The 26,632-nt window shown below is 46.6% G+C and overlaps 1 protein-coding gene across 9 annotated transcripts in view; it reads right to left on the minus strand.

Moving 5' to 3' along the window:
• Positions 1–26,632, minus strand: part of ZNF536 (zinc finger protein 536) — a 437,649-nt gene that overhangs the window by 127,940 nt on the left and 283,077 nt on the right. For 6 of the 9 annotated variants that reach the window (XM_081275613.1, XM_081275615.1, XM_081275611.1 and 3 more), the window contains one exon: positions 24,827–26,391. In XM_081275613.1, the coding sequence (XP_081131739.1) occupies positions 24,827–26,391 (1,565 nt within the window). Of the gene's footprint in view, positions 1–16,659; positions 17,577–24,826; positions 26,393–26,632 lie in introns of those variants that run through there. The other 3 variants (XM_081275617.1, XM_081275616.1, XM_081275618.1) reach the window with 2 other exon arrangements.

Raw genomic sequence — 26,632 nt, forward strand, 5'->3', positions numbered from 1 at the left:
AATAGCAGCTTCCCGCTTGGACTCCCACCTTCCCAGTTTGGGCCCCTACCTCCATCAGGCAGCACAGTCCAGATCATGTCTGGACACTTCTCCTCCCTTCCAGAGGCTTCTCATCTCCCTGGTAGAAAAGCCAGGGTCAAGACTGCTGTATGATTTGTGGGCGTGGTTCAAACACAATGCAGACTTCTGGGTGCCTGTCAGACATGATTCAGGATGTCAAGACTGGGCAGTAGAGCATTGCACCAGGTGCAGAGCTCTTCTGGGCACGGGCTTGTGGAACCCTCACCTGCAAAGGTCATGGCTAGAGTCCTGGGGGTGTCCTACAAGCCCTACGCCACCTCCAGGGCTCCTCCCTTGCTCTTCATGCACTCTCTTCAGTGTTCCTCCAGCTGCACAAGCTTTAGGTCCTTGCCGTCCCCCCATCTGGGATGTGCTCCTGCTAACTCACTGGCCTCCTTTGAATCTTTGCCTGGATGTCACCTCTCAGACCTCATCTCTGTCTACCCCTTGTAGAGCGGCCGTCTCTGCCCCTGCACTCCCTGAATTCCTTGCTTGCCTCACTTTCCTCTATCCTCGTCTCCCCCCAACCTTCCTGCTTTTTCATTTGTCTGTTGTCCAACTCTTTCTCCCAGATCAGGAGCTCCCTGAAGGTAGGGAAGGTTTTTTGTCCCTTTTCTCAACCTCCCAGATGTCCAGTGCCTAGAAAAGGGCCTGGCACTCTGGAGCACTCAGCATTTGCTAACTAAGCAAGCACAGGGAGATGTCACCACTTCACCACTTCCTTGCTCTCCTTTCTCTTGGCATCTATCTGGGCCCACAGGACCATCTGGGGGACTGGATGTGGAGGGCCAGTCATCACTGACTGAACCGTCCATGGGAGGGGTGGATAAGCCAGGCCAATGAAGCCTTATCCTGTTGGAAGAGCTGCTGGAAGGGGGATGAGCCCTGGGAACAGAGCTTCCCAGAGTTCGGGTTATAGCTGTCTCGCTCTCTTGTGTCCTAATGATAAGAAAGTTCTGGGCATAGGAGAAATGTGCAATGAATATTTGCTGAATGACATCATGAATAAATGAATGAATGAGTGAGTGAGTAAGCCAAGCTGCAGAATCCAATCCCTGACTTGGATTCCTGTAAGCTCGGTAACCCCCCGAACAGAGGTAGAGGTTGAGTAAGCAGAGGAAAGCCGGTATAGACCTGAGCCAGTGTAGACATGTCTATGTAAGGTCACACCCAGATGACAACACACAGCTGCCAGCTTTCCTTCCACCACTTTTCAATGAAGTTCTGAGCTTGACTAGGTTCAAATCACACTATAGTTCTCACCTATAAAATCAGTCCAGTAGGATTCAGCAGAAGTCAGAGAGAAAAATCCCATTGATTTAAAAATATTTTATTTTATAACGTAAATACACAAGCACATCATCATCACCACCACCACCATCATCATCATCAGGATAAAGTGAAGACTACACTCTGTTCTATTGCACGGCACCAAAGGGTCTTTAAACTGAATTACCTAATTCCGTGCAAGTCCCACAGAGGAGGTATTCTGGATCTAATGGAAACCAGAATTCTCTAGTGGTGCCTTTGTAACCTGAATCATCCTCTTTCTATTTAAGCACATTGTCTTGGCTTGGCCTTGGGAAGGAGTGAAGGTCACTGCTATTGGGACCAAACTTTGGCACTTGTTGAGCACTCTCTAAAGACACCTATAGGCCACCTTACCCAGGAAAGATGCAGCTTAGTGGTGAGAGTCAGGTGGCTTGGGAGTCACACATCTGGACCCTTCTCTGTAGAGGAATCCACCAGGGAGCCTTGCCCCTTGCCTCAAACAGTCTCTTCTTCCAGTTTGAGTTCATATTTACCCTGATCCTCTGGCCCCATTGCAAATCCACCCTTATGTATGGAGAATGTTATAAATATTTCTAGAGAGAGGGAAAAAAAAAAGCAGCTCTTCCATTTTCCTTCTCAATTTGAGAGCAGATAGGGTGTTTTAAGGTTGCTATAGTTCCTAATTTTACCTTTCAATATAAGGAAACAGATACTGCGGCAGCTAATATGAAAGGTGGGCTAGCCCCTGCCTCCCACGGAGGCCAGAATGGCGTGCTATGCAAATAACAACTACCAGCTGGGAAAAGAAACACTGAAAAAAAGATCCAGAAATAGCTATTCATTTGAAAGCAGTCTGCACAGACAGGAACAGAGATCCTGAAAAGAGAATGGAGCTGCCAGTCTTGGCAATGGTGCCCACTGTGCCCCAGAGTGAGAGCGTCTACCATTTTGTCCACCAGGCTGGGAGGTGCAGGAGAGCAGCGGAACCTGAGGCTGACCAAGGTTTTTTTATCCTGGAAGAGACTTCACAGCCACAGGCTGGTCTGAGGAGCTGTCATTAGTGGGAGTCCATCTACCTTTCTCCAAGGAAACTCTGATTGCCAAGGGATTGGCCCATATATTCCAGGTGACTCTGTTGGATATGGCCATCAAGATTCTTGACTGGCTCCAGCTCTCTATCTATTGATACCTAAAAGGAACACTGAGTAGGTCATCATTCAAAGAATGGACTCTGTCGTGGGCAGTCTCAGTCTGTGGAGATGAGGGACCCCCATCACGCAAGCATTGAAAATGCCAATGTTTCTCAGGATGCCTTGCCCAAGATCACAGGACTGATTCTCTTAGTCTCTGCATCTCTTCCCACTCTGGAATGGGGTTAGTGTACAAAGATTTCCATCTCGGTGCCTCTCCTAGAACCAGTCATGCTTCAGTGTGGCTATTCGGACTTAGGGGAAGCCCTCACGTCCTGGAATAGGTAGAGGTGCCCCAAGACACTAAAAAACAGCCCAGTGTTGGGAGTCAGGTGGGCATCTAACTGTTCTTTGCACTGACACTAACTAAAAAAAATGCAGGTCATTATTTTCTCTTAGAGCTTCAATTTCACCATGTGTAAAATGGGCAAATAGCTCTGCTTCCAGCCCTGCTTACCTCTGAGAACCATGGAGAAACTCAAATGAAACAGGATACCTGGGAAAGTCTTAGGAAACACTGGTCATGCATGCAGTGAGCCACGGGTCCCTCAGAAGCTCTCCATGTTCCCTTCCTTTCCTGTCTCGGGGTCTTTATCTGGCCACCTGCTCTCCTGGAGATATGCCCCAAATCTCTGTCTGACTGGCTCCTTGTCATCACTTAGGTCTCTCTCCAATGGTCCCTCCCCTGACCCTCCCTGAACATCTGGGTCTACACTCCTGACCTTCTCATGTTCCTTTCTAGCCTTTCTCCACCTTCCCCACCTTCCTATCACTTCCCACAAGCTGAATCTATATCAGGCATTTACTTATTATCAGTGTCCCCCACAGAACCTAAGACCCATGAAGGTATGACCTGGACTGGTTTGTTGGTAACCATCTCCCAATCCTGGAACAATTCAATACGTGCTAAATAAATGAACAGATAACCACACTCATCCCCTGGGACCGAATAGTCTCCTTCCTAAAAGCTTTGGAGAAAATGCCTTCTTTTTTTTTTTTTTTTTTTTATCCTGGAAGAAAGCTGGTGGAGAGGTGAGGCCAGAAGTTGGAGGCAATGAACACCATCGGTCTCTTCAGAGTGGCCCTCCACTCACCCTAAGATCTGCTCCTCGTACCTCCTTTCTACACAACCCACAGTGCTTCCCTCCTTGTGCTCCCATGGCATGATCTGCTCTTAGGACTGGGGTCTGCAATCCTAGTGTGAACAACAGTCCCCGATTCCCCTCTCCCAGGCGTGTGCAAGGATCAGCCTGATTCCTTCATACAGAGACGAATAGCCTCAGGAGATAAATTTATTTTTTTCATAGAAGAGTTTCTCTCAGTTTTTTTTTTTTTTTTTTTTTTTTTTTTGCAAGTTGTTCCTGATGCTAGCCAGGGATGACTGCAAATCCAAACGCATAGCCCATTTGAGCCAGGGCTAACTCTTACTCTCGCTTCTGTTCCCCTGCAGTAACAGATGCCCCAAAGCTGTAGGTAAAAACCATTGAGAACACCTCTCTTGCTTGGGTACAGATCCACCAAGAAGAAACTGCCCCCCCAGAAGGCAGAGTGATGGCCACTTAAGAGAGACCAGCTTGGACCTGGAAAACAGCACCCATCCTTGGACATATCTTTGGTTCTAGGACCAAGTTCAAGTCTTCTTCCTGATCTGCCTACTGGAGATGACCTCTAAGATCACTGCTATCTCTGAGAGTCTAAGAATCTTTCATTTCATTATGGAGGACTGATTCATGGTAGGACTCACTGAATTAGAACAGTAGATCAGGCTTTCTGCTGGGTTGTCAGAGGGGCTGTGGGGGACACTCATACATCTGATAGTACAGGCTTAGGACTCTGGGATGAAGCCAGATATTGGTGTCACACTGACCAGAGGGCATGGAGAAGCTGAGGGAGGAGGTAGGCATGGAAAAGATGAGAGCAGTACCAGGCCAGCACCAAGAAGGTCACGTGCACCAGAGACAGGCATTCCATCCATCTGAGTCTTCAAAGCTATTTCCTCTTTTTTTTTTTTTTTTTTTTTTTTTTTTTTGCTGAGGATGGCTGTGTTACTGCAAGGGGGACACTCTTCCCAAGTTGCCTTTTACACTTTATCATAGTGGACACCATCATTCATGATCTTCCCTGAACAGGGTGTGGCCATCTTCACCCTTCACCAGGGACACACCTACCAAGGAGTTGTTTTTTTGACCTCATCAAAGCAGACCCTCAAAGTCAGGACACCCTCAACTACTTGATCACTCTCAACTGCCAGAAAGACACACTCCCTCGCACAGAATGACCTGACTGGGGGTTCAGCTTGGACTGGACTTCCTAGGGACACAGTCCCCAGGCCCTTCTGCCCACTCCCTCTCTCAGGAGCGACTCTTTTTCTTAGGAGAGTGTCTACAGGGTTTCTTAAAGAGGGAAGCATGCTAAGATATAAAAATGAGAGGGGGGAAAAAATGGAAAAATGCAACTGTTAAAAGAGTCTGGCTGCAAAAAACGTCTGCCTGGAACATCGTAGAAGCAGTTAGGCATGCGGCGGGCCCAGCGTGAAAACCACTTGCACTCCTTTGAGGAGCAGGGGGACAGCTGACCGCTTGTCCGCAGGATGTGTTTTGATAACTCCCAGAAATGAGAGGGTGTTTTATGGGAGGGTAATTGGGCATAATTCCCTTCATGACTTAGAGTCAACAGGCAGCCTCTACAGCTGGCCCTTATTTGGGACCATCAGCCGCAAATGCTATTTTCATGGCCAATTTATTAAAGACTCCATGTTTTTTTGAGGAGACGTCACGAACACAAAGAGGGGTATATTTATTGATATGTTTAAAACATAGGTTTTTAACTCGATTCCTTCGCCCTTAAAAACAAAGTAAAGAGATAGACAGATACAATTATGTTCTGACTGGCTTCCGCCAGCCTGCCCAATGGGAACGTTTGTATATAGTTCTCAGTGGCGCTGAAATCCGCTTAGGAAAGCAACAAGTCCTTTGTTCTGTTGACAACAGTTATTACAATTAATTCATTTTGTGATTGGTACTTGCGCTGAGTGACAAGGTGTTATTTTACCTCAGTAAAAGTTAAAGTGGTAATACCTACGTGCACAAGAACGTCGCGGGCTTGCTATCACTCAGGGGAGAAGAAAAGGCTGGCTCTGGGCTCCTGCAGAGCCACCCTCGCCACCCCCCCCCCACCCTCACTTGCTGCTCTGAGCTGGGAGGGATGTGCTCCGGTGCTCAGCTAAAAGTTTCTGCCTCCAAAAACGGTCACAGAGTTTCCTGAAAATTTTACATGGAGGGTTGAGATCCAAAGGTGACAGGATTGGGAGGGAGGGGAGTGTCTAGGGAGCCCATGGAATGACATGAAACTGGAGGACAAGCCTGGTCACTTGCCTGGACATCATTTGTCCAACATGGAATTTCACTCTCACGGGAAAGCTAGTTCTACTACTGAGCATTGGGATTTCTCAGCCTTGGCATGATCCACACTTGGGCCTGGGTGGTCTTTGCATTAGGTAATCAGTGCACTGGTAACACCCCTGGTCCCTACACATTGGAAGCCAATAGCACTGCCCAGTGCCCCTCCAGACAGTGCTAGATGTCCCCTGGGGAAGAAAATTGCCCCCTGTTGAGAACCCCTGCTGTATGTAGTCCTCTGAGCTGTTTGTTGAGCTGTAGATAGAAGGTTCCAGAAGCCTCCTCTCACTCCGATCTCATCTCAAGCTCTCTTAGAAGGTTGGCTACCCAGCCAAACCAGAAGCAAAGCTATACAGTAGAGTAGGTCTGGCCAAAGTACCCCAAAAGAAAGGGCACTAGAGGATGACAGACTTTTTGTGCCATCTGAAAACTCTTGGTGATCGAGAAGGAAGAGAGAACTAAAGACCCCAGCAAGGCTGTGTCCATGGAGTCTATCTCAAAGGACACTTTCCCTGAGTATCTCAGACTCTCTTTAGCTAGGATGACCTAAAAAGTCTACTTTCTGGTTATAGGGTCTTTTACCCTCACTAGAGTCTTCAAAAAATGTGTAACATAACAAATACCTGAACACAAAAATATATTGAAGAAAACTTATCTGTACTCAGTTTTAGGAATGTCAACAGTTATCCACCAGGCTTCCAGAAATTCTCCTTATCTGAGTGCTCCAGTGGTCTGCCTTCTAGGTCAGCGGTACGCCCCCCCCCTGCTCCTGTGTTCCTATTGGCTGGACATTTGCCTTCCTACTTCACTTCCTTAGCTAGCTACCATGGCCTCTCATCTAGGACCGGGTGCTGACCTCCCAGTTCTGGGTGAATTGTCTCAGGAAAGACCTGAAAATGTTTTCCTGGAGAGAAAGGAGGTAGAGCAAGGGGGCAGGTGACATGTTCCTGTGACCTGAGCCTCCACCACTTCCTCTGTAAAGTAGTCCTATTGGTTTCCTGTAGCAGACTTGCAGTGGCAAAGTCCCAAGTCCTTGCAGGCTTAACGAAGGCCCTGGTGTGTCAGGACTGAGGACCAGTCCTCTCAGCTGCCCAGAGCCCAGCTGAATGTAGCCAGCCAGGCGACATCTTTTTCGATATGTCCAGCTCAGCACAACTGAACCAGCCCTGTACGTCTGCCTTGGAAAGCCATTGATGGGGAGCCCTGGAAATCCTCCTGATTTTTTTTTATTATTATTAACAGTATTTATCACCTTCTCAAAATCAATTGCATATTTTAAATTAAAACAAATGACTATTTCTAGACTAATCGATACTTGCATCTTTGCCTTTTAACAAGTAAAAAGTTGAATGTAAAGAAATCCTCATCCTTGCTCTCATCAATTCCATTTTAATATAATTCAATATTTAATAAATATAATCCTCTTTGTGCGGAACAACGTCATAAAAAATGCAAAAGATTACATGGTATCTAAGATCTCGTTAGGTGGAAAATGTTGCGCCCCCCCTCGCCCCCGCCCATGAACTCCCAGCCCTGATGCCTCTTCCCCCTCTGCTCATATCAGGAGCTGTTTATTCCTATTAAGTCTAAAAAAAGGGGGTTTATATATTTAATGATTTTTAAAACCAAAAATGCTACCTACTATCTGCACAAGTGCCATTTTATCTCTTTAAACTTCTCTGGCTTGACGTTTTTAAAAGGGCAAAAGCAGAAAACCCTTCTATAATACCTAATTTGTACATCTGCGGTTTCTCTCTGACTAGCACAGGCACCATATGTTTTTAATTATCATAATAGCCCTAAAGAACCTGTTCGGTGGGAAACACATATGATCCTTTTATTACTGGTTTGTAATTTAAACAGTTTTAACAGAAAAGGTCTGGCTATAGGGGAGTGACAGGCTCAAAGGCCTAGGATCCCAGCCACCGACCTCGGGAAGCTCAAGTTCAGATCCCACCCACCGAGGGGGACCTCCTTCCCCTGCTTGACAGAGGTAATTGGTCACATGTGAAGCGGCTCTGTGGGACCTTAAAAGACATAATCTGGGATCTCCAGTGACACTGGGTTTGGGGCAGAGCTTGACACCATGAGAATAAGGTTGATAAATATTATCCCAGTTTGACCTCTGCCGCTGTCGCGGTTGGGGGCTGGGCCTGCAGCAGCCCTGGCCAGCAGGGCTCGCTGGTGCCCTGGGCCACCCACTCTCCACTCCTGCAACTCCTGCGACCTGGACCCCGGGGAACAATTGCAAGGTGAGAGGTCAGGTTTCCTGAGGCCCTCTGGCTGCTCTGAGGGAAGTGGGGGCAGGCGGCAGGCATTTTATTTTGTTATGTTTTGTTTTGTTTTATTTTGTTTACCTGAGGCTGAGACATAACTGAAATATATATATAGTTCTAAGAATATATATATATATATATATATATAGTTCTAAGAATAAATGATTTGCATCCTGCAAAATGGAAGGACTCTCGGGGCTATGAATGTGTCTTTTATCATTTTTGGAGCAGTGAGGAGGGCACTGAGGTCACATGGGCAGTCTAGGACCATCTGAATCACAACCTGTTTGCAATTGAAATTTCTGCTTTGAATTGCCCCATCCTCTTCTGGGACCCGGAGTTACAGGTTGGCAAGAGTTGGCTATTTTTATTTACTTGTTGTTGGTTGGTTGGTTAATTTTCCATGCATCTCCAATGAGTAATAAAGGCACAGGAGAGTAACAGCAAGGGACAGGGGCACCAAATGAACGGTCAGAGGTTTCCACCACCCAGCTTTGAATCTCAGCTTCCTCATTTATTTGCTGGTGATCTTGGGTAGGGCAAAGAGCATCCCTGGGCCTCCATATCCTCACATCCAAAGCAAAAATAATGTCATCACTCTTACTTCATGGGATTTATATGAGAATGAAAGGAAAGTATATTGTTTGCATTATCATCTATATGGGACTGAGAATTGGTCCTGACCCTAGCTCACAGTAAGTACTTATTATTTTTAAATAATCTGGGAAGGTGAGAAGGATAATTCAGATGATCAGATCCTGCTGCTAAGGCTGCTGGGGCCATTCCTTGGGCATAGGGTGATTATGGAGGAACAGCAATATTCACCAAGCCAAGATAAGCCAACTAGCTGATTTTTTGAATGGAACAAAACCTCTGGGTTCTAAGATTTCTGGGTCACATCTCACAGGCCCCCAGGGTGTGGGACAAGGGCATTAGGAGCCATGTCTGAGGTTTTCCCTCTGCAGTCCAGATGAAGCCTGATTCCACTTCACCGCCATGAAAATGACTCTTTTCCACCACATCTTGGTTTGCACATCTGTAATATTTTGTGACTTTTATTTTTGTTTGTTTGCTCTTAGTAAGAACCTGATATTGAAAATGCAATATACCCGACAAGTGGTATCACATAGTTTTCAATATCAATTTCCATTGTCTATTGAGCCTATGCTATTGCCAGCCCTGGTGCTTGGCAGCCAAAAAGTCTTCTCCCTGACTCTGCAGAGCAGTTATCCTGAGGCCTCATGTGCCCCTAAGTTGAGGTTCAGCTAGGTCCCCTACGATAAGAAGATCATGACTTGAAGATTGGGGAGAATTTTCCACAAAGTAGAAAAATCACTGGATATGAGTCACCTAACTTCTCTTGGACTCTATTTTCTCACTTATAAAATGGGTCTGGTCACCGATGAGATGAGTTTGGTAATGCAGGGGTGGCTGGGAACCTAAAAGGGCTGGAGGACCTGCTGACTTCCAGGACTGTGCACCAAGATGGGCCAGTACTAGGGTGGCCCTGCTGCCTCCAGAGCTAGGTCACCAGCAGGTTTGGTATCAGGGTGAGTCCTCCCACCCCACCTCATCTTTGCTCCTCTTGTCAAAGTTCCCTCCCTGGGCCAGTCCATGGGACAGGCATTCATTTGGCCAACACTACCCTCGAAGAAGGAGGGAAGGAGTTGAAGCCCGGATCTGGCTCCCCCAGTGACCCCGAGAAGAGTCAGAGGAAGCCCTCTAGTAAGTTAAAAAAAGAGAGAGAGGAAGAGAGAAAGGAAGCCACACAGCCCCCACCTCAGAAGGGTTGCTCTTTCCCTTTGGCAAGAAGAGGACCAGATGGCCACCCTCATTTGAGATGTCAGTGGTGACCTCTCAAGTCGACACATAGCGCGTGCATCTTAATCAGAGTGAATCCTTCCTGTCCTGGACAAGGCGATTGCATGGACCCGCCCCTCAAGGAAACGAACCTTCCTAATCACAGGCTGCTTGGAGGGGCCGGGAGGACCACAGCCCCTGCCTGGCCCTGCAGCCAGCAGTGACCACCCCTGCCCGCCCAGTGCCAGCCGCTGAAACGAAGGCACCTCCAAGTTTCCAATCCTAGGAATAATAACGCACATTACTTCCATCCCATCTGCACCCAGTGAAGACAGAGCAGCGAAAAGAGCATAAAACACAAAGTTCCCACAGACAACATCTGTCTTAGTGCAAACAATGGACCATTATCTTGTAAATAATTCTGATTAAGCTGCAGCATTTCCTCCTGAAACTAGCGCTGGGGAGCAGAGGGGGAGGGAGGAGGGTGCAGCTGGAGCTCCAGGCCAAGGCCACCAGGTGCTGCACTGGGGATCCTCATCCAACCCTCCCTGCGCCTGCCTCCCCAGCATCTTCACCTGGAACCACTGAGCCCACTGCTCCCCAGCCCCCCACCAGTAGGAGGCGCCCACCAGACCAACACCCTGACACCCAGGCTGCTTCCTCTTCTTTCCACTGGGTTGGCTCCTCCCCCACCCCCATCCTCTTTGACCCTCCCCCCATGCCTCTCCTCCCCCCTCTCTCTATTTGCTTCTTTGGCTCTCATTTTCTGACCCTCTTCAGCCTGGCTTCCTTTATAGTTCTCTTTCCCTCCTCTCTTCCCCTCATCCCAAGCCACTGGGGCTGAGTCACCCCAACAAACTGGGAGCAGTGTCCAGCCTGTGGACTTCAAGGCTTTCAGACCCCAAAATGTCCTTGGCCATCTCTTTAGGGGTCGTCAGTCCTGGGACCCACTAATTTCTTCTTCTCAACTTCCGCAGGGCATCCCTACCAGCCCCCAAACACAAGTCCTTTTCCCCTGTGTCCTCCAGTGTGGTGAGGGCTGTCACCCACCTCATGCAGTGTCTCCTGTTGAAAACTGGGGACTTCACAGAAACCAACCCCGATATTATGGAAATTCGGGTGTTTAACCTTTTTTAAGGTAGGGCCCATCACTCACTTGGCAAGGACATTTACCCCAAAGGCCTCAAGAAAGTTCCCCTAACGGTTTAAAATCAAACAATTGGCCCAAGTATGATTTAGAAAAGACAGACACTTCAAGCCCAGAGTTTTAATGTAAGGCAAAAGCCACACTGGTACAAGAATCTTGTTCTCACTGGTTGATCAGAGGTTTCTGCTGTTGTTTTCCTAATTTTAAGTCCTTTAAACCATTGGTAAAAGACAAACTGCTTGACTAGAGCCAACAGGGGTGTGTCTGCACATCCCAAGAATAGGATCACTGGATCCTCCTGTAGGTTACCCCATAGATCTCCAGGTATGTTCACTGTGGGTATGAGAAGACCCAAGCTGGGCATCCAGACACAGGCCTGCGGGTAGTGAGGACAGATTGGCAAGAATGTAGAGGTCCCATGCTTCACAATACCCTACCCAGACCCTCTACCCACTTGGCAGGGTCTCTGAAGGTTCTGGGTTTACATGGGAGCTCTGCCTAGGCCTGCTCAGCAACAGAAATCCTAAAATGTTTGAAATGAGGGCGACTTATTAACCTCCAAGTCCTTCATATTTATTTTATTCTCTTAAGGGTATACTGGTGTACCACTTTATGGAAGGCCATACTGAGGCAACCAAGTTAAAAAACAGCTGGGGCAGACATTTGGTGGAAAGCCAAAAGCCAAGGGCTTGAGGGGTTCACATTTGGAGCTAGTCCCAAGCTTAGGGCACTTGTTAGCTGAGAGTGATGTGGAGTGGCCAAGGGAACCCTGAGGCTGTGTGGAAAGAAGGTAAAGGTCACATGGAGGGAAGGAAGTGAACGTAACTGTTTTTGTGCCCATGCATTTGAGATGCCTCTTGGTCACTCTCTCCTCCCCTTCTGAGAATTGCTAAGCATGTGTGTTGGGTGGAGGTAGCAGGAACAAGGCCCACTGGATTAAATGATTGGTAAAGTGTCTGAGGAAGCCTCAATCATAGTGCAAACCATCTGCTCAAGCTCAGTTGTGAACTCAAGAGGTTGATAAAGAAAAAGAAAAACATTTCAAGGAATTGGCTTCTTCTTACACTTCCATGAAGCTGCAATGTCCAACTTCATCGACCTTCTCTATTGCTTTCCTTTTTTTTTTTTTTTCTATTTTGACTAACTCCCTGAATTAAAAGAGAAAGTCTTCAGTGGTCTTCTTATAATGGAATATAAGCTCCAAGTATTGCCATGGGCCACACCCCGTAATAATAAGTGTTCTTGTCCAAACTGAAGTTTTGCAAGCTCCTGTGTTTGTGAAAATATCAGTGTGGCTCCCACATTCCGGTATCCCTTCTAGAGTGAGTGCCCATGAGAGCTCTGGGACTGACTGGGTCCTAGAACATCATCTGAAAAGTTAAGGCTCAAAGGGGGTCATGAAGACCAGACATAGAGTTTGAGGGCTAGAAGGGTCTTTGGGAGATGTCCAGGCTGCCTCCTCCTTTCATTGAAAGGGACATGGTGCCCAAAGAAGAGAAGTGAGTTGTCTAAGCCCCTTGGAGCACGGCTGTTGCTAGGTGTCTCCTGACTCCAGGCAGGATGCAAACCCTCCGATCCTGCCTCTACTCACCCTGCCCCTAATTGGAAGGCTGTGTACTTCCCAAGCTTTAAAATCAGCAGTTCACCCCACCACCAAGGAACCACGCAATACACACATTTGTTCTGATGCTTGGGCGGACAGGTCTGTGACCTTCTAGAGTGGAGGCAGGTTAAGTGTGAAAATGTTCTGATTGAGGGGCTCCCTCCCACTTGTGGACACTGTCAGTGCCCTGCCCTTTACATTCTGGTTACCTGGCATGCCAACAGCCTCCTGTTTCTCTTTACCATGAGGAAAATGCTTGGCCACAGGGTGGATTGCAGTGACCCTCAAATAACGAGAGGTGCAGAGTCAGTGGATAAAAAGCCCAGCTTCTACAGTGCTCGGTGGAATAGTTCTGTGGGAAACTCCACACGGTACCTTAAAAGGTCCCTGGAAGAATTAATCCCCAGTCTACCCCCAGTGGTGAAGCTCTTGTGAGCAAACCTGGGCTGGCTTTCCACCCTCTTTTTCTCTCCCTTCCCTGTCCTTGATCATGCTTCGGGGAATTGCTTCCCACATCAGCTACCTGTGCCCAGGTCCGATCTAAAGACCTGTTTTGTGGACAATTCTAACTATGTCATCAAGGGAGTCTTGGAGAACTGAGAAGATTAATGGCTCCTCTCCTTGGCAAGAAAAGAGTTCAGCACAGTGTGGACCCCTAATTACCACCCTCAGAGGCTGCTCTGCCTCTCAGCAAAACATCCACCTCCAGCTCTTCCCCAGGTGTATGGCATACCTCAGAGTGGTCTGTTCTTGTGGTCAGCCCCAGTGTCCCCCCCCCAGGACATACAAAACCCTGGACTCCAAAAACAGAAAAGTGACTTGTCCATCATATAAAAAGAGCAATAATTTGGTAAATTAATCACAAATTTGCTCTCCCTGCTTGGTTGCCTTTCTCCCTTTATGTGGATAATTGAGAGCATATTATGTTAATTTGACAACAACAGAAGTTCAAAAAGGAAACTTAACCTTGGGAGCAGTGGGTTACCATTAAATGGGTGTGTCTGGACAACTCCACAAAGAACATGAAAGACAAACTCCTCATGAAGCCAGCCAATGTCTGGGTGCACAAATGGATATTTTTGCTAATGAAATTAGCTGCACAGAGTTCCCCAACTTTAACCTTGAAAAATGCGCATTGTTTGCTCAAGAGGCAGAATCTGCTCATGCAGAGACAGTCCTGCCAATGTGCTGCTGCATATTTAGGGATGCAATTTAATCACTGTGAAGTTTCTTTGAGAAAAAGTGACCGTACATGTGCAATAATCAGGTCCCAGAGTTTAGATTCCACCTCCCTCTATCAGGATATCTAAATTCCGTTAAAGCAAACGCACTTCCAAATATATGTGTGAACCAAGAAATGGATTTGAAGACTCTGCAAAACACCTTGACCTTCTTGGTCTCTGGAATCTTAAGTCACAGATACCTCCTTGAAACACTAGGGTCCATACACAATGGGGGGATCTCTTATGCACCACAGACCAGTGACCATCTAAGTGATGTTTGTGTTTGCCTCAAATCTAAATCCAAACAAGTGGGGTTTATTATCACCCCATATGGGGTTGGGTGAGAGTTTAGGGGGAGAATAGAACCAGTGGGAAACAGAATTGCTCCCATGCAGAGCTTTGAAGTGAAGTTGTCTCATTTTGGAGGCCCAAACCCACTCAGCTCTCTCGCAGGAAGCAGAAGGGATGTTCCCAAGAACATTCCACTAGTGAGAAGGGAGTTGTTACCCAGAAGTCGGAAGGAGGATGAGGAGGCGGGCAGGGGCAAGGGGATCCCATGCCTGAGGAAGGGATTGGGAGGTGGGGAGGAGGCTGGATTGGGAGGTGGGGAGGAGGCTGGGGCTGGGTTCATAACAATGGGAGAATAAGAACCCACAGAGGTCTCCTATAAATTTGAGAAGTTATCACTGGGGAGCGACTCAGGAAATACCCCCTGCTTTAGAAGAGGAAATGCTCCCTAGTATTCCAGCTTAGAGACTCTGTTAGGGGGATTGGGGCCCCGTGAAAGGAAGAGAGAGAGCAGCAGATGCCTGGATACGCAGCTCCAGGGAGTCTTCCTGGCTGTCAACACAAGGGACTGGGTGATACACTCCTTCCATGTTTCCCTCCTCCCTTGCTTTAGTACTCCCTCCTCCCATTTCCAGGGCCTGGCACCTCAGACTGCATCTGGACCCTTCTGAGCACCATCCTAGCTGACTGTCAAAACCAGCAGGTGCCATGGTGTGCCCCAAGGCTCCAGAGAGGGTTCAGAGTGACTGTAAAGGATGAACACCGCTGGGGATAAGGTGCTCAACCCGGAGCAAAGGCATCCCTCAAAGGCGCAGGTGAACGTGCCCTCTTTCACACTCCACTTCCATAAGGGCAGTTCCCCAAACTCGGGCGACACTGGAAATAAAGAGAACACTTTCCTGGAGTCTCTCTCCTTAGGCAAACTCAGCTGCACACTGTGACCATGTGGACCTGGGCCTGGACGTGAGGTCCTCATCACTTTGCCCTTGCTAGGGTTTCTGGGATCAGTCACATTGTCTATGGGAACCCACGGTGTGCGCTCTCAGATTCACCTGAATGGGATCAGAGAATAGTCGAGGGTACTGAACTCTGGGACGTTCTACAGTCTTCTTTAAAGTTCTATTTTCAACAGGTGAGGTGGCATATGCTTATAATCCTAGCCACTGGAGAGGCTGGGGCAGGAAGACTGCAAGTTCAAGGGCAGTCTCAGCAACTTAGAGAGCCCTTAAGCAACTTAGTAAGACCCTGTCTCGAAAATTTTGAAAAATAATAATAATTAAAATAAAAAGGGGTGGAAATGTGGCTCAGTGATAAAGTGCCTCTGGGTTCAATTCCCAGTGTCCCCTGCACCCCCTCAAAGAGCTCTATTTTTCATTTGGAGTTCTCATCACATCTTTCTTAGACTTGGGATCTGTCAGTGGTCACCTCTTTTTTTTTTTTTAATAAGAGAAAACTTTATGCTGTTCTGTGGTCTTTAGGGTCAGGATGGCCCAACCAGTTTTCATGAGAAATACAGGAGAAAATGTTTCAGTCAAAGCAATAGAATTGTCCTGTTGCTAAGGCCAAGTTTGTTCCAATGGACATCTCTGGACTTGTATTTCCCTGTTGGATACTATTTATTTGGGGGGAGTGAGTAATAGACTTGGGGCTCCAGATTCTCTGCCCTGACCCCACAGGATCACTTAGACAAGGGAGCAGGGATATGCATGGAATTTAGACGTTTATAAAACATAATCAAGCAAAGGAGCTTTGGAGACACTGTTGAAATGGCAGGACTCAAAAATCCAGCTCGGACGACAAAACCGGACAACACAACCAAAAAGCAAATTCCTTCCTTTCTGTATCCCTCTCCAAGAGGAGGTAAGATAGGGGAAGAACAGGCAAGAGCCCATTACGAAGAACATACATACAACCAAAAAAAAAAAAAAAAAAATCTCAGTAAAACAAAAAGATTCCCAAACTCCTCTAATTCTGAGTTTCCTTCCATTAAAATTGCCCTTCCCAGAATGAAAAAGAAATGCTGCTAAGGTTTGCTGACCGGCAGGCTAGCTGTGAGCAGTCTTGTCCACATCTGGGGTGGGGTAAGGTGGCCTGCGGTCTCTGTGCCCAAGGCCTCCCCATCTGCAGGTCTTATGAGTGGTTGTGGGGTCCAGAGAGATGGGTGTGTGTCCTCTGACTTTCCCCCCACCCACCACAGTCATCCCACCCACATCAGGAAGTCCCTTTCCTTTTTGCATGTTTAGGAATTGTCACTTACAGGGTCCCCCTTAAGATGGGTGGGGGAAATGCAACAATAATTCCCTGAATGTCCTGTTGAGGCTTCCAAAAGAGAGAAGAATGTCAAGGGTCGAGGGGGGTGTTGTGGAGTGAATTAACATAATGACTCAAAACTGCACTAATGTTTCACAGCTTTTTTTTTATTAGCAATACCAAGATAAGTTATTGAAGCATTTTTAGTATTGTTTTACATTCCATTCATAAATGACCTAACTTGTAACTCAGCATACAGCACACTTAAAGATATAGTTTGACACTTATTCAGAAAGCTACAATTATGATAACTTACATGCCTTCATTACCAGGAACACCTTAATATATCTTCTAATTACTTCAACAATACTCTATTCCAAAGCACACGATAACCCAGTACAAGTTTACACATTTTGCTTCAATCACCAGTTTTTGTTTTTTTTTTTTTTTTTAAGTTGTGAATGTCAAGGTGCTGTTTGCTGGAATTTTACTGTCTTCTGTTCCTGGTTAATACGACAACCTGACACAATATTAAACTAGCAATATTTCTGCTTAAATACTATGGAGAACGATAATTACTGCACTTTTCTGTATTCTTCTAAAGTGTTACAAAATACAGGACAATCAGACACAAGCGGTAATGCCGACAAAACCATCAAGGGGCCCACCTGTTTGAGCTCAGGTGAGCTGGCAGAATGGAACCCCCCAGCCAGGCTTTTTTTTTTTTTAACAGGTGAAGGGGCCTGCAATCCACCAGCATTTGTTGCTCAGAATTTATGACTTTGAGGGAATTTTCTTTCCATTCTAAGCCTTTGCAATCCATGACTAATACTGGAACATATGGGGCAATATTTTTAGCCTCCCTGATACTTTGCTATATATACTGTAGGTTGGTGTGCCGTGTGTATACACATACCTATGCCAATAGTAAGTATTTATTCAACACACATATGTGTATACGTTCTTCTCTTGACTTTACACGATTAACAAGCTGCAGATAACCACCGAGGAGCACGAACAGACAAGGGCAAGTCCAGATAGACCGACTAGGACAGGGGGTGTCACTTACCTGCAAGAAAACGTGCAGATTCATTAAACAATCCAGAAACCAATTGAGCTAGAGGCATTTTGAAAGCAAGGGCAGGGTCACATCCCCTAATTGTTTAATGGAATACTGACAATAAAGCAATACTTATAAAATTTGGTCCTTCCATCTCTGGCGAAAGCAAGAATAGTCTACATGATTAGAGCAGGTTGGCAATTAGACGTAGAGGTGCTGCTGATCAGTGCTAAGTAATAGGAGATAATTATTATTTATTTGAAATCTGGGCTTTGCATACAACATCTGAAAATTCAGGAAAAAAAAAAAAAAAAACTAGATTCCTCCAAAAGCTAACATGTGGGCCTGAATCTGGATACTCGTCAGTTCCAACCATCACTTCCGGTCAGTAGCCTAATATAGACACCAAAGCTTAACCCCAGGGAACCTGCAGAGTGTAAGACATCAATGGGGTCAGACTGCTCCTATTCTAGATGGTGGTGACTTGGGCTTCCTTGGAGAGTTTGTATTTCACCAGGGACATGAGGGTCTATTCTCACAACACTCTCTCCTCTCAATACTCTCTTCTTCCCTCTCAATCTTAAGTCATTACTGAAGGGGTGGGAGGGCTCGAGATATATATATATAAACTTTTTTTGTTTTTTGAAACGAAAGCTTGGATGCTCTCTCCTCCCTCCCGGGGTTGAACCTGGGAAGTAGGTATCACGCGATCCAAAGGGAACATGGACGCAGCAACCAAAATGAATGCTACCAGAATTTTCTCCTGCTTCAGAAGCACTGTTGATTCAGACAGTAGCTTCTGAAGCCAAAAATATGCAGCAAAAGGAAAGGAACATAAACAAGGCTAAATGTCACCAGTGTTTGCCGACTTACAGACACCATCCATTTGTTTGTTCTGAAATGACGAGTGGACCATTTGGCAAATACAATGGTATTCACACAACAGTTCTGTCATCCTGCAGTGCAAACGACATCACATCAATGGCATTCCCATTTAATTTAAAAAGAGGGATGGGGAGGAGGAGAAGAATGCCGAAAGATTTCAGAGAGGGCTGCCATCCAAAGGGGCTGCCTCTGCATCCAATATGGTAGTGCATGGAGCACAGCTCTGGATGAGGGCAGAGGAGTGCCTACCTGGGGGTTCTGGTTGCTGTAGGAGATCCTAGGGGGGCCTTACCTGTACTTTGTCCTACCACAGTCAAAGAGGAAAGCTTTGTAGGCTATTTCAAGGCAGCCGGCAGAGGCAGAGCAGGCACAATGGAGTAGTGATTTGCATGAATTTAAAAGTTTCTGCCTTTAGACTTCATGGCAGACCAAATGGTCCTCCCTACTGGAATCTAATAACAAACCCTGGACACCCACTAGGACTGGGAGCAGAGTAGACCATGGAGTCCACTGACTACCCTGTAAATGATCAAATTGGAAATTGAGTGCAAAACGGTGCTTCATTCACAGACTCTGAAGCCAAACCATACGAGAATCAGTTCATACAGAAGAGGAAAAGGAAAAAAAAAATAATTGCTCATCTGGCTTTAAATAAAGCAAGGCAGCACCTGAGACAACAACAGACATCTCAAGGTTGTCCACACTCCCAGGCTAATTGCCCTCCCTTGGGTGGCCTTAGATGTAGCCTGGGCTCCCACGTGCTTGGCAGGCTGGAATGTGGTAGTTCTCTTCCTGTGCAATGTTCCCGACTCAATCCCCTTTGTTCATGGGAACCTCCTGACTTCAGGGCCCAACTTAGATTGTTCTACAAGTCCAAAAAAATGCACCAACTGCCATAGGCAGTGCATCACAGTCTATCAGATACACACATTTGATTCTCATGGTATTGCACATAACGCCAGCCATGGCTCTCCTTGAAGTTTCTAACTGATCAGAGACCTTAACTATTTCTTGGTTAAAGATGGAGAGGGCTGGACTTATTTCTACCTATAAGCACTTTGCCTTTTATCAGGCATAGATCTGGAAAGGTATAAACCATAGGGGTGAGATATCACAAAATTGCCAGAATCACCTTCAAAGCTAACTTCCCCATGTACCAAGAAATAGCTAGTGTGGCATGGTGGAAATGAGGATATAAAATGTGCTTCTAGAACATCAATGGACAGTAAGATTGGTGCTTGATGTCCAAGGGACAATTGCAACTACAAGATGGGCATCATTTCCTCACAACGGCCTCAGGTGGACACTCACCTCTGCACTGTAATGCAAACTCAACTGCGGAACATTTATCCAAGCTCTTTTATGTCTACCATCGTCTTCCATTCCTACACTCTGTCCATCTATGATGAAACAGTCTTTCAGGAAGCCAAGACAGAGCTACATCATCTTCCACTTTTATGCACACTTGCTGTGATGGGGGTGGGGTGGGGGTGCTCTGGAATGATTCTCCTGAAAGTTTTTCCTGCTTAGGCAGAGATATGGCCTTCCAGAAACAGGTACCATCTGGGTCTACAATTCCTCTGTCTCTGGAAAGTCTCTTTGGCGTCATGTGGCAATAGATGGAGCCCTGCAGTTACTGATGTGGGTCCTCCCTGCATGGACTCACTGTCCAATGGAACAGCAGAGGAAGGTTTCTGCACCTTCACCATGGGAACACGTCCTTCTTTACAATAGAGCTGGAGGTGGCCGACTAAGACCCATGGGCCAATTCTAGCCTGCCCCTACTTTAGTTCATTAAGTTTTATAGGAACAAGCCACACCCATTCATCTGTATACTACCTTTGCATGCTTCTGTGCCAATAGTCTGAGCTGAGTAATGATGACAGGGACCGCATGACCTGAAAGCCTAAAATATTTACTCACTGGTCCTTTAAGAAAATATCTGCCGACGTATAGCTGGCAAAATGGTGGATCTTTTCAAACAACCTATGTTGAGAAATCACAGGAGGACCAAAGTCACATTTGAAGAGAGCTCAGTTTGGATATCCTGGTCCAGCTCATCACACATTACAGAGTACACGAGGTGAAGATGTTTCAACGGGCCCTACCTTTTGGGGGTGGGTTCCAATGTTTTCACTGCTGTGGAAGCCCAGAGGACCTTTATTCCTTAGTCACAGGCATAATTTGAATTGGGGAAGCCAGTTGCCCAACCACCTGAGAATCAGTTGGAAATATTGGAACTATTCCTGTGGGTGGCCTTGCCTTCCCACTGGCTCCCTCCTGGGCCACTAGCAAGCAACTACGTAGGCACATAGGCCTCATGTCCACAGCTGACATGCGGGCAGATTCTTCGTGCTCAGCTGGGTTTCCCTAAGTAATGGTAACTCCAGGGCAGGACTTCTCAGGGCAAAAGGATTATGCCCTTCTCCCTGCCTTTCCCTTAATCTGATTTTAATGTTCCCCCATCAACCCTGCCCCTAGGGGGCTCCTGAAGGACCCAGAGCAACCCCTGCTTATGAAAAACAAACACAACAACTTCACACCCTGGCTGTCTCAGTTTCCAAAGGGAAGGAGGAAGGGTGATCCTGTTGTTCTCCACATGCACCAACTCTGGGGTGAAACGTGGTCTTTACCCTTTCTATGTAGCTAGAAACAGGTGCTCTGCAGATTGGCCTCGGCATCGTCTGGGCGCATGGCAAAGCCTGGGCCTTCCATGTCTTCTTGGATCTCCAAGCTATCCACTGACCAGTGCTGCCATCACTGTTTCTCAGACTGGACATGGGGGGCTTGTCTGTCCAGCCCAGTCAGTAGTTGTGCACATTGTTCTGGCCTGCCCTTGCCCCCCCCCCCCAATCTGAATACTCATGTGGAGCCTGTCTGATTGCAAAACCAAGGTCAGACCCATTCTAACAAAACCCAGGGCAAATTCAAGTTCTCCATTGGCACTGGAGGGCCCTTGTACGTTATAGAACTGATAGAATAAAAAAAAAGTGTGGGCTGTGCCTGGAGCCAGGAAGTCATCTCAAGAAGCTAACACTTTGATTCGAGGAGAATTTCATGTAACGAGATCAAATCCATAGTGGGACCTGACCCACTCCAACCGCAGCAATACATGTCCTCCAGCGTAATCCAAGGTGGCTCAATTTCCTCCTCAGGATCATCTGTCACATGTCCCCGACATGCAAATGTGCTATCCTGCATGGATAGATCTTTAAAAATTCACTCCTATTCTCAACATTGGCCTGTGCTACTGGAGTCTCCCTAATCAAGTGGTTAGGGCGGCCTCTTCTTGTCCTCTCTCTTATGCATTCTAGTTAGAAAAGCACATGGGCCAGGACCCCAGGTTTTTGACACTAAGGAATTCAGGGCAAGTTTTAAAAGTTAAGAAGCAGAAATGCAATAATTAAGGGAAGTACCTGTTTGTACAACCCACTAAAAGAGAATCACCCATAGAGTTAGGGCGAGAAGGTTTGTTCTCCCACCAGCTAGGGCAAGAGAGACTCTGAGATCTGAGATCCAGGGGAGTCTACAAGACTTAAGGTTTTTACTGATGGTCTCTTCAAACACTTTTACACCCCAGGAGAACAGCATTCTTCCTTACACAGAGGAACAAGACTCTTTCCACAAGCCTGTTTCTAGGGTGATCTAAGGGGGAACTTGAGCTTACTAACCAGACAAAAATCAGACTCCAAACTCTGAGATGAGAAACACAGGAATAATTCTTTGGTTTAGCTAAGCCCAGCTTCATGAGAAAGATCAGCTATCCACCTGGTGGACCTGTTTGAAAATCCATATCTACTTTTAAGTGGAGCAGAGAAGAGGGAATAAACATTAGGAGTATTTTATTCCTTATGCCAATATCATTTCCACCCTTGCAAAGTGAAGCCATTTGGGGTTTGATGCTTGCAACAGTCACTTGCACTTCTTGCAACGCTACGAAAAGAGTGAATTAGATTGAGGGGGGAAAAAACTCATGACCCAGTGGATTGAAGTTTTCCTCTGAGATGTTAACTCTTAGCAAGGATGACTTATGCCTGGCCCTTCTGGGTCCAAGGATGCCACCGCAGCCAGCATGAAAATGAGAGGACTACACTTCTGGTAGGCCAGATGTGGGGGCAGGGAAATGAGAACTGGACGAGGCCAGGATCCTTCTGGAGATAACAGGACAGTGGCCCCCAACTCCAAACAAATGCAAAAGGACAGAGAAGCACTGTCCCTGCCTGCTTCCAACTAGACTAGCAGAAGGATGCAGAAGAAAGGAGGCTCGATGGAATACAGAAGTCAGATGCTCCCCAAACAGGCGGTTTGTAGCCAGAGTTAGGGATAGAGGAACATGAACCTTTTTGGGGGAAGCAACCAAGAAGCCTTCTAGCCTAGCTGGTCCAAGGATCCTCATCTCCCTTGAAAGAGAGAGAGGGTCCATGGCTGACATCCCTGAGTCTGTCACTCAGTGGCTAAAAGGTTGACCAAGCAAAGTTTTCGCACATTTTCTGGAAATGTCAGAGATGCGTTATGAGCTGCTATTGGGGGTTGAGGGTGAGGGTGTGCCTGTTCTCAACAGGCTGCTCAGAGGGAAAAGACTCCCCTGTGCTCCCGTCCACCATCCCTGGTGCAGAAGGACCACTGGCCAAGCTTCCTCAACACAGACAGCCTTCCTTCAACAATGATAGGAAGATGGGAAAATTAATAGGGGTAACATGAGCTCATTTAAATAATAATGAGCTTATGCACATGCCAGGTTTTGATCTTTTCTGATGCATAGATTCCTGGCAGGAACTATGGTCCTAGAAGGTAGTTGAAAGAACCGAAAATAGACTTAAAAAAAAAAAAATCCCAAACAACAATAAAAAAAGAAGCCACCCCCATCATAAACTTAGAACAACAATGGAAAAAAAACCAAAAAATTGAAATGTTGCTCCCCCAGAAGAAAAAGGGGAAATTTTGGACTGGCATAAAACCCTTTTCTTCTTCTTTTAAATATTGTTTTTAACAACTTCAAAAGTAATGAATTACATGTGACTAAAAATAGACCTAGGGGTACTGGTTAATGGGGCCTTTTGAATCATTCAGCATAAGGAACTGTCAATATTTTTTTGAGCTGTCAGAAATCCATTTAGTGATTTTTGACAATTCAAAAATATTTCCAACTGCTTGATCCAGTTCTTAGTGAATTAAGGAAGGAGAGGGTAAAAGAAATATATCAATTTAAATTATGAACCCAGGGTCTAGCTTCCTGAATCCTGCTTTGTGCTAAAAGAAATACTAAGATGCTGATGTTCACAAATACTCTCTTCTATTTCCTTCTTTCCTTTCTCACATGAAGTAAAAATCACAAAAAAAAAAAATCCATTCATAAATTAAAGATGGAAAGGTACCATGGCCATTTGTCTCTAGTGGGAATATTTGGGGCTGGTTTCAAAGGGAATAATACATTGAGCTTCTCTTTGGAGACAGGTTTTTCAAATATGAACATCTGGGTGCAAAGAAAATTGCATGGGTCCTCCCTGACCACCCCAAGCTTCATTTGATTGGACTCTAAGCTTCAAATTTAGGATTATGTTTTAAAATTTAGAACCACTTTAGGCGTAACCATTTTCTTGAACGAGGTAAAGAAGTACCAGTTTGCTACAAGATCAGACAGGCGTAAATCCAAGACACACAGAGTCACAACACTGCTAATCAGACTTGACAATGTACATTTCTTGTTAGAACAACAGACAGGGAAAGACACACAGACGGACAGTAGGCAACAGCAGAAGGCCAAAGTCAGGTAACTACCATTTGGTATGTCTAAAGATGAATCACGAACACCCCGAAACCATCTCCCTGTCTGGAGAGGTCACGTTATTTCTCTACTGTGGTTAGTGTGATATGATTTTAGTATCCTCTAAGTCAGTTAAAGGAAAGTTTAAGGAAGCAGATTTGGCTTAGCAAAGCAATAAGGAGGTGTCTTCAGGCATCTTTTGCAAAAGTCGAAAATACTGAAAAGTTTGCAAGTTACCATGTCTCTTTTTGTTTTTGTTTTAATAATTGTTTTTCTTCCTTTCTCCACTTAGGGATGAAAAGTAAGGGGAGTTCACATGTGAGACACCACCCCCTTTTCCATACCTTTCAGTACAGGCATGTGAGAACATTATAATGCAAATCAGAACCCAAAAGGATGAGTTTGGAAACTTCGAAGTGAAATCAACTTTTATGATTGTCTACATTGCATATATAGCATTGGGTTTTTTTTTTTTTTTTTTCTTTTTTTAGGTTTTTTTTTTTTTTTTTTTTTGCTAATGGGTCAGTCTACCTCATTTAAAAAAAAAAATGCACAGGTCAGCACTGATGTTTTGGGAAATGAACTAAAGGAAGAGGATTCTAAAACTTACCACACAAGTCTGGCCTCTTGATACATCCAGAATTTGCTGTGCTACTTGCAAGTCCGTTAAAGGCTGCTAAGCCATCGGAGCTGTAGGCCCTGAGGACCGACAGCATGTTCATTGGCTTTTCCAGGCCCGGGGGCCCCCGCTCTGGCTTTGGCAGACCCACTGAGGGGTCCTGGGCAGGAAGAAGGCCTGGGCTGTGCCACTGCTTCTCAGACGCTTGGGCTAAAGGTGAGACTAGTCCCTGGACGGGCTGGGGGGTGCCTGTGGGCAGCAGGCTGTCCCCACCGTCGCTGTTGCTGTCCTTGCTGAGGGCGGACAGGGGCTTGCTCATCATCTCGGGCTCGGTTTCGATATCCTCTTCGTCGTTGTTTTCTCCCTTGAAGGAGTCCATGTCCTCGGAGGAGGCGATGTCGGAGAGGTCGTCGGCAGCATTCTTATTTGTGGTTTCGGGGATCAGGATTGGGGCGTCCTCTTCGGGGTGGGCTTTCCCATCGGGATCCTTGTTGGAGCAGGAACTGGAGGCCCCGGAGCCCACCACGCCCGGGTACACGCCAAACTGCTTGTAGAAGTCTGATGGGAAGTTACAAAAGGCAGGGTCCACGTGGCTGGGCCACGGGCCACTCTTCTGGTCCCCCAGGGTCTCTTTGGCCTGTCCTTGGGCCATCTTCTCAGAAGCAGAGTCTAGAGAGCCAATCATCCCCGAAAGGCCCATCTCCTTGTTTGATTGTGCTGTGGGCAGCAGAGCCATCTTGCCCATCTCCCGGGCCTGCTCTTTGCAGTTGATGGCCACCCCCGCGGCATTCTCTTTGCGTTTCGCTTTTCCCAGGTGGTTGGCCTGCAGATGGAGGGCCATCAGCTCCATGGATGACGTGGTGAAAGCACAAAACAAGCAACCGTGCCAGGCGATGCTGTCCTGCACCGTCACCGACGAGCCCGGGAGGGAGGCGTCCGGCCGCACAGATAAGTCCAGAGGCTCGTGCTGAGATTTCTCAGCCTTCCTCTGAGAGGACCTGCCGCTGGGTTTCTCCTCGCCACCATCAGCTCCGTGGGCTTTCATGGAAGAGGGATCTGACAGGGCTTTGTCCTTCATGTCCCTCTTCTTCAAGGAGCTGAGGACGAAGCTGTCCATGAACGCTTGCAAGGACCCCTGGAAATTCACGCCGTTGCTCACGATGCTTTGATAAGCTCTTCCGATCTCGGAGAAGTGGGTGCTTTTGGAAGGAAGGTCGGTGCCTTTCAGGGCGTCTGCAGGAGCCTCTGATGACATGCCGGTGGCCTGCCCCGAATGATCTCCGGAGGAGATCACTCCTGATGTCCACTGCTGAGAGGCAGGGCCACCTCTGAAGTCGATTCCGGGGAGACCCTTAAATGCCCCCCTCAGGATGTCTGGCCTGATAAACAAAGATGCTTTGCTGGACATCTCGTCCTTGTGGTCTTGGTTTGGGGGCTGTCCAGACAGCGGCCCTGCTCCATTCTGTCGCTCACGATGGTGTCGTTCTAGGTGGTATTTTAAGGATGCTGACTGGGTGCCGGCATAGTCACAGTGAGGACACTTGTAGGGTTTCTCACCTGCAAGATTTTGATATGAGAAAAAGAAAAAGTGTTTATCTCATTTTGGTGTGCAGAACAAGGCTAGAAGGATCAACATTTGTTCTTTGAAACAAAGCAGCTCAAACTAATAATTAGTTAGAGAACAACTGTTTTTTAATAGAAGAATAATTCGTACTCTTAAGCTTTTTTAATGATTTTGTACCATTTGGGACTATTCAGGAATGACATACTATCTACACACAATTAGCTATCTTTTTC

The sequence above is a fragment of the Spermophilus citellus genome (assembly GCF_964194105.1).
Source record: "Spermophilus citellus genome assembly, chromosome: 18".
In the NCBI taxonomy this organism is placed as follows: Eukaryota; Metazoa; Chordata; class Mammalia; order Rodentia; family Sciuridae; genus Spermophilus; species Spermophilus citellus.